The following is an 8,349-nucleotide window of genomic DNA, read 5'->3' as shown; positions in this document are numbered from 1 at the left end:
GATCCTATTTTAGTCTCTGGCACATTTCAGGGGACTAGAAAGGGAGAGGCCTGGGGCTTGTGTTTTCTCCCAAGCTTGTAGCTGGCTCCTGACCTAGGTTGGGGGATTGAGCCTGCAACCCCTCTGTACCCCCAAGCTCTGACCTCTTCTGTGATTAATGAGCTGACGATTCTGCATCAATATGGAATTAACCTGGAGCCCCAACCCATCAATAGTCAGGACCCTGGACCTCCCACCTCCACCCCACCCTGAATGTTCCAGGGCCCCTGATCAGACAGTCCTGCCAGGCTTTACACATCACAGCAAATGTCTCCTCACCCTGCTGCCAGGATTAAGCCCTTTACTGCCCTGTCCACCCCCATCACCTGCCCCTCCCTACACACACACACAGGCATCAGCTGTTTATACTGGTTTAATCCATGTCAAACGTAGTTTACAAAGGGAAAGAACAAGTACCTTTGTATAGAATATACAGACACAGCATCACACCATGGGGCACGTGGGGGGGAGAGACACTCTTCCCTGGGAACAGCAGCTGTAAGTCCAGGAATAGTTCTTGGCAGAAGGCTGGCAGCCAGGAGCACCCTCATCCAGCCCCAATATCAGCCCCTGCATCAGCTCAGTTCCCATTTCCTGCACCACTCCAACGCCTTATAAAGAGCGCCATGAGCTAAGACTAAGGAGAGGATCATGTCCCTCGGGGCATGTGTCCCATGTCTGGGAGAAAAAATATACACCACCGAACACTGAGCACATGGGAGAGGAAAGGGACACCGCTGGGGGGGGGAAGGGGAGCAGGCACCCCAAGAGGTGGATGGGCCGAGCCCCCAGCCAACCCTAAAGGAGGCACTGCTTCAGGTGTTCTTAAAAAAAGAAGAAAATCATACAACCCAAGGGGTAAGGGAGGGCGGAGGGGGAGGAATTGTCCCATTTATACACAACATTGTAAACATACACGGTCTATATTACATGTGCTTCAGTCTGGTGTTTGCATGTCTGTCCGTCTGTCAGTCTAGGGGCTGGATCTCAGGAAACTTGCCCCTTTACTCTCCCCACCCTCCGTCCCACCCTGGGAAGAGCCTGGAACAGGTATGGTCCTCAATTCTGGTGGGGGCCAGCAGGCAGGGCCTGGGCCTCAGGTTCACCTCTGGCTCCAGAGTCGTGTGTGTGTGTGTGTGTGTGTGTGTGTGTGTGTGTATGTATGTGTGTGTGTGTGAGAGTGCATGTATATACATGGGGAACCTGTGTGCAAGTATGTACAAGGGGAGAGGGTCACTGTCACAGAGGCTGGGGGCAAGTGGGGCTGCCCGAGGCAAGGCCTGCTGGGGTTAGCAAGCTCACAAGTAGATCCTCCGTAGGTCTCCAGGCGCTGTGATCGTGTTGCACTGAGGGCAGAGCTTCTTGGCACCCTGTAGGGAGAGCAGGGAAGGCCTGGGTTACACACAGCATGCCACAGGTTTGCATATGTGAGCACCTGGGCCTGTAGCCATGTCTCCAGCATCAGTGTGGTGTGCTGGGCCCTGGGTCCTCTCAGCCCAGGCTGAGGATGCATGGGGGACCTCTCGAGCAGGCGGGCAGGCAATGCTCGCTCCTGTGTTGGGGAGGGGGTCACCAGGATCAAACCGCCTGGCCAGCCCCGCAGCAGGAGCCCCGGTAATGAGAACAAGGCTGCGTCCAGCTGTGGCTGCCGCGGCCCTAACGAGATTACACGCAGCCTTTGATCAGGACACAGAGCCCACGTCCGGGCCTTTTATTGCTGTCTCCGGGCGACATTTTAATGGCTGCTCCCGAGTGAAGAACAGGGGCAGGAGCAGAAGGAGCTTAGGAATGGGAGGGGCTGAGGCCCAGGTCCTGCTTACCCACAGCCAGCCTCCTCCTGACCTGGGGTCTCACCAATATGTGTGATACAGTGAGCCCTCTGGGGGTGGGGGCCAGGAGAAGGAGAAAGTGAATCCATGGAGGGGGAGAATTTAATAAACCTGGAGCAGGGGAGGAACACTGTAAACCTGAAGGGGGGTAAATATCCTGGCTTCTGGCTGTTTTATGCTCCTCCTTCCCACCCTCCTGAGCAGGCTCAAGCATGAGCATCTGCGCAGACCCCAAAACAGCCACCCCTCCCCAGCCCCATGCCACCTCACCAGGGTCCGCAGCCAGCACTCCTCGCAGTGCACATGCCAACACTGGATGGACGTTAGGGGCATCGAGTACGAGTCCTAGGGAGGATGTGGGCAGAGAAGGGGTCACTCTGAGGTTGGCCCACCATCAAAAAAGCCCAGATCACAGCACAGACACCCTCTCCAACCCAAGGGGGCAGTGAAGCACGGAAGGCTCCCTATTCTTGTCTGACCAAGGGCACCCTAGGTCCCCTCCACTCACCATGCAGATGAGGCATTTGTAGCGGTCCCCACGAGATAGCTGCCGTTCAAGCTCCCGGACCCGAGCCTTCAGGGCTTCAAATGTCGTCACAGCTGAATCTTCGGTGATTCTGTAAAGAGGACAGCACAGTTGGGCAGCAGGCTGGAATCCCCAATCTGAGCTTCCAGCCCATACCTCCCTTGGATTCCAGAACCACATATATAAATGTCTCCTAGACATCCTTCCTGCCCTCCAACCCCTGAATATCCCCTTATCTGCAAACATCCCATCCCAGAACTGAACACCTTACTCTTCCTGTTCCTCCTACAATTTCTAGTGAATTTCTAAACCAGATACCCGGTAATCATTCTTTCTCTGGCACTTCGAACATCCCAAATGTTCCATCTATCTCCTAAATATCTCCTTCCACCCCTACTACCGCTAGTCCAAAAACAAGAAACCAAATCTGTTGCCGTCGAGTTGATTCTGACTCCTCAGAGTTTCCAAGGAGTACCTGGTGGATTTGAACTGCCGACCTATTTGGTTAGCAGCCATAGCTCTTAACCACTACAGCAGCAGAGTTTCCACCACTAGTCTAAGCCCTCATGAGTTCTTCTATGATGACTCCACTAACCTTTCAAATGTCCTCTTTGCCTGCAGACCTATCATCTCCATTCCATTCTCCTAGCAGAGGAATTTGCATTCTAAAATGCAAACTGATCACTTCTACTTCCAACATTTCAAAGGCTCCCCCAGAGTAAAGCTCTACCAAACTCTGTAATAAGGCTTACAAGGCCCTCCTCGGTCCAGCCCCAGCCAGCAGCATCCCTCATATTTTATGCTTCACATACTTTATGCTCCATCTACACTGAACTACTACGAGTCTCCACACAAGACCATTCTACACCCCCTTGGCCTCTATACTTTGTGCTTCTTCTACTTGGACTGCTCTACCTCCTAACTAGCTCTGCCTCATCATTCAGGCATAGATTAGTTACCACCTCCTCCCAGAAGCCTTTTCCAACCCTGCCAGCCAGCACCACCACTGGTGGCTAACCTCTTCTGTGCTCTAACAGCGCCCTCTGCTAACACCACCACAGCAGCGACAGTACTACATTATAACCACAAATGTCTTTGTCTCCCTGCTAGACTGAGTTCCCTGAGAATAGGCCACTCACTGAACCAATATTTACTATGGACATTACCCCATGCTAGGCTTGGAGTATGAGGACACATTTGCTGAATAAAGAGCCAATCCCACCAGCAGGGAAAGGGTGAGAGATGTGGGGACTGGATGAGTCCCACATAACCTAGGTCCCCGGGCCACAGGGTTGGCCTACCTCAAGGGCTCCTTGTGATTTCCTCCCGGGCACATCAATGCCCTGTCATCCTTAGCTGTTGTCCAAGCCCTGCACAAGCAAGGTCTCTACAACTTCCCAAGGACTCTTTGGGCTGCAATGCTGAAAATGAACTAGCTAGGACTATCTGAAGGAGTGACACTCCCCTCCTAAAACAAGAAAACAGGACACAGGAGGTACCAGTGCTTGGAAAACTCAAAAGAGAAAAACACTTTCTGGAGCAGAAAAGATGGCACTAGAGATGGGCCTTAGGGAATAATAGTGATGATAATACAAATAAAATAGCTAAAATTTATCGAGCACATACTAAATGCCAAGGATTGTACTGAGAGACTGATAATTAACTCATTTACTCTTCACAAAAGCTCCACGAGAAGATTCTAACATATATGAAGAAACTAACACAGAAAAATAAAGCAGCTTGCCCAAGGTTCACAGAGAGTAGGAAGAGAGGATTCAAACCCTGGCACACGGGTCAATCGTTAATTGTGTGATTAACTATGATACTGGATGTACCCAGAAGGAGACACATCTCCAGGTAGAGAAAACAGTAGGAGACTGACAGGAAGAGTCCCATCTGGCTGGAAGGCTCACTTATAGCTAAGCACGAGGTGCTAAAACGAGAAAGGAGGTAGTGTCTGGGAGGACCTCAGATGCCACATTTGGGAACTGAAGTTTATCTTACAGGCAATGGGACATCACTGAGGATGCTGGAAGAGAGGGGTGTGGTAGGATAAGAGTTGGGGTTTAAAAAACGTATTCAATAGGGAAGCAAAGACTGGACTGAGTTAGGGGTGGTGGCCACTCCCCCCCGCCTTGTCACAGTGAGGTGTGGCTAAGGCATGGATGATAGTCTCCTGGGGTGGTCTGTTCTGCCAGCTTGACAAAGAAAATTGGCTTAGAAAGTGGGAAGGCTTATAGGTTGTCATTGCTAGATGCACGTGGTAATGGGGGGAGGGAGATGGGGGAAGGCAGATGGGGTGAAATTCCATGGACACCAACAAACTTTGATCTCTGACCTTTCTCTCTTGGGGTGTTAGCAACACAGAACATGGCTCCTAATGGCTGTGTCCTGGTATCAGGGATGCTCTAGAATCCATCACCCCAGGGGTCCATGATTCTCTCTGCCCTACTTCTCTCCAGGGAAGCTGAGAAAGGCCCTAAGGCCAGCTCCTTCCATTCAACCTTTCAGCTCCCTGGAACCTTCACCCTTACCCTCTTCACAATTATCTGCACAGCTGGTTCTCTCCCTGGCATTCTGCCCAAAGCTATACGTGCCATCCCCATCTGAATCACTGGTGACAGAAGACAAGATTGGGGAGTTATGCTCCCACCCTCTCCAAGGACCAGGCTGGGACTCTGCTGGGTTTAGGTGGTTATTTCAAAGATGGGGAAAATAAGGCCTGGAGCTGGCAGCCTATGCCAGAGTGGAGAACTAACTGCCAAACCCCAAACCAAAGAATGAGTTACAGCAGCAAGTCCAAAAGCGGGGCCACGAGAGACCGAAGGCACTTCTCACTCCATCTCCAAGAGTCCTAAGGCCACCAAACCCACTGCCGTTGAGTAGATTCTAACTCACAGTGACCTTGCAGGACAGAGTGGAAGTGCCCCATAGGGATTCCAAGCTGTGAATCTATGGAAGCAGACTGCCGCATCTTTCTCCTGTGGAGTAGCTGGTGGGTTCAAACCGCCAACCTTTCAGTTAGCAGCCAAGCACTTAACCACTGCGCCACCAGGGCTCCTTCTAAGGCCACACTGAGGCCAGTATCCAAACCCTGAGTCCACTCTATCCTGGATTTGCTCAGCACACACCTGGCCTCTAATCTTTGTTCTGGTGAAATGCCCAGGTTGGTCAAGAGCTATTCCTGGGCCCCTCCAGGACACAGGTGGAGGGATTCCTGGAGGAAGCCTGGCATCTTGCCTTTCCCCTCCCCTGGTTGTGAAACAGATCTCCCTCTGTGTATGAGGGAGAAGCCATGGAGAGAGAAGGGCCCCCAACTTTGGCAGATCCAGACCCAATGGAGATCTTTGCATGTGACTGAGCCAGTCCCCACCTTGTCTTAGAGCCCCGCCCACTAGTGCCTGTGCTCACACAGGTGGGACAGAATCCTGACTTCCCCCAGCCTTGGTGGGTAGTAGCTTCATGGATGGCCACTGGCTCTGGCCCCCACCTCCCCCTCGGGCGCCATCCCTGATTAATGATCTTGTCTTCCTGATTTATGAGCAGCCCCTCTAGACGAGGGTGGGCGCCCCTTACGGCCCCGCCTGCCCCGCTCAGCTGGAGTAGGAGAGAATTATTAAATAAACATCCATACGTCATTCCTTCCCCCCCTCAAGCTGGTTGCACCAAACCCGTGCGGCCCGCTCCGGCGCTGACACGGAGCAGCTGCGGTGATTCATGGGCAGCCGGGCCCCGCGCCGCGGCCCATACATCATGCCAGCAGCACTCACGGCCCCGGCCGGGATAAACTGATCAACCACAACGGGCTGGAATGAATTTATGACAACACAAAATGGAGGGAAACAAATGGGAGGTGACCCTGGGCCACCGACCCAGCCCTGCACTGGCCTGCAATCCACTCTGCTGGCAGGAGGCAAGATGGAACACTGGCCCTGGAATGAAGAGGCTGCCTTTTAACCCCAGGCAACCTAGCTTCCACTGGAGGGGGTGAGTGTGCAAGGAGTTAAGCAACGGCCAACGGCAGTAGCTCTAGGCAGCCTAGATTGGGCGATACTACCTCCTGGAGCCAGAACTGGCCTTGCTTGGGCTTCTGGAAAGGGAGTGAGGTACCCACCTGATTTCAAGTCCTTGTGGCTCCTGGGGATCTAGGCCAGAGGCTGCCTAGCCCTAGGTGAAGTGCTAACGGATCCCTTTCCCCTGCCAGAGAACCCAGGCCAAAAATTCCTCCCAGAAGTGATGAGATCCAATGCTCCTGCCTAAAACCCACTGCGAGTGCCACCCGGGACAAGAAAAATGAAACCAATTTAGCTCCCGATTAAGAAACAGAAACTGGAGATGAATCAAGTGTGCCGGCTGGGCTGGGCGGCCATACATCACATTCTCCGGGCGGCGGCCGCCACAGCGGGCGGATGGGCAGGCAGGCAGGCAGGCGGGCGGGCGGGCGGGCAGGCAGGCAGGCCAGCAGACCTACTCTTCCCTCCGCCAAGGCTCCTGGGGCCATGGACCAGTGATCAATTCGCAGAATCATGCTTAGCACCAGCTGGGCCCCATCGCCGGCTGTGTGTCCAGGACCACAGGGCTAAACTGCACTCTGGAGGGGCCAGGAGCCCTTGGCAGCAGGCCTTCCTGCTAGCAAAGGGCCCCTTCTCCTTCCCCCTAAACTGCTGCCCCACGGGCCCCTCCCCGGCTACCCACACTCACTTCTCGATGTCGCTGTTCTTGCAGGTCTTCTGCATGGCCTCCTGCTTGCTGCTCTCACCATTGCTGGTGGATGGCATCTCTGCTGGAATAAAGGGACAACACATGCTGGCCAGACTGGGCAGCACAGGTGAGGGGCTGGGCTTGAGTCGGTAACCACCACCCATGGATGTCCTCTCTCCCCCATTACTCCTAACTGAGGGCAGGACTTACCGTCACTGGCCCATTTAGAGAACTCAGGTGTGATGCGTGTGCTGGGAGGGCCACCACTAGAGGAAAGGAAGGAGAAAGAACAAAGTGAGCCCTGAAAGCAGGTGGGACAGCCCTGAGAGTAGGCACTGAGTAAACCCTGGTCTCAGGGGTTCCCATCCCTCTATCCCACCCACTCAAGCCTATGCCCACACTTGCTTTAGGACTGCGCCCCGGAGTGCCTCTCTCTCCTTGGCTTCACCAGGCTCCTCGCCTGTGCAGGGGATGACGTCAGCCTCCGTGTATCTGGCATGGTGGTCAAGGACAATGGATCCTAGTTTGCAGTAGGCCATGACGGCTGAATCCTGAGAAGGGCTTGGGCTCCCCATGTCAAAGCTATGAGACTCTGGCCCTGGGGTGGGTGGCAAGTACCAGAGGTGCTAGCTACTTTTCTTACTCCCTTTGGCCTGTGCCTCCAGCCCCACCTTGCCCCATAGAGCCCCAAGGATACTGTGGCTTCCCATACTCCAGAGTGTCATCCCCATCCACATCCAAGTCAGCATCACTGTCCGGGTTCTCTTTGCCGCTGCACATGATGAAGCCAGAGCCTGTGGGAAGGAGGATGTAAGGAGGGCTAGGGACCAACACAAGTAGGCCAAGGGTGTCTCTTCTGCTGCCCTTGAAGTAGGGGTCAGGTTTTGGGTCAGATAAGGCCCAGATAGAAATTTGGGCCTGGGATGTGTAGAGCCAGATACTAGACCCGGACATTTCAGTCCCTCTCACGTTGCACACCTCATTCTCATCCTCTGCCACTGCCTGCTGCTCCAAGTGCTCATAAACCAGCCCCTTCATACACTGTCATGTCCTCCGGAGACACCCAGGCCCAGGCCTGCTGTCCACCTGCCTTCCAGGTCTAGGAAGAGGACAGAGAAATTCAGGTCTAAAAGGTCACCCCATTCAGTACCTAGGCCTCCTCTATTTCCCACAGTCCAGGGTGAGAAGTCCACTAGAGGGGAGAACAGGCTGGCTAAGGCCAGTCAGAGCCATAGAGCGAGACCACCACCTCCC

The 8,349-nt window shown here is 53.9% G+C and overlaps 1 protein-coding gene across 5 annotated transcripts in view; it reads right to left on the bottom strand.

Annotated features, from left to right (window-relative positions):
* Positions 1–396: 396 nt before the first annotated feature.
* RNF220 (ring finger protein 220) overlaps positions 397–8,349 on the bottom strand; it is a 280,229-nt gene continuing 272,276 nt past the window's right edge. For 3 of the 5 annotated variants that reach the window (XM_049879079.1, XM_049879081.1, XM_049879082.1), the window contains 7 exons: positions 7,793–7,889; positions 7,501–7,587; positions 7,306–7,361; positions 7,096–7,174; positions 2,377–2,485; positions 2,139–2,213; positions 397–1,409 (listed from right to left, as the gene is read on the bottom strand). In XM_049879079.1, the coding sequence (XP_049735036.1) occupies positions 1,338–1,409; positions 2,139–2,213; positions 2,377–2,485; positions 7,096–7,174; positions 7,306–7,361; positions 7,501–7,587; positions 7,793–7,889 (575 nt within the window). In that variant the 3' untranslated portion in view covers positions 397–1,337. Of the gene's footprint in view, positions 1,410–2,138; positions 2,214–2,376; positions 2,486–7,095; positions 7,178–7,305; positions 7,362–7,500; positions 7,588–7,792; positions 7,890–8,349 lie in introns of all 5 variants that reach the window. The other 2 variants (XM_049879077.1, XM_049879080.1) reach the window with 1 other exon arrangement.

The sequence above is a fragment of the Elephas maximus genome, chromosome 3 (assembly GCF_024166365.1).
Source record: "Elephas maximus indicus isolate mEleMax1 chromosome 3, mEleMax1 primary haplotype, whole genome shotgun sequence".
In the NCBI taxonomy this organism is placed as follows: Eukaryota; Metazoa; Chordata; class Mammalia; order Proboscidea; family Elephantidae; genus Elephas; species Elephas maximus.
Note: the sequence above shows the minus strand (reverse complement) of the source record. Positions and strands in the feature narration are given on the sequence as shown.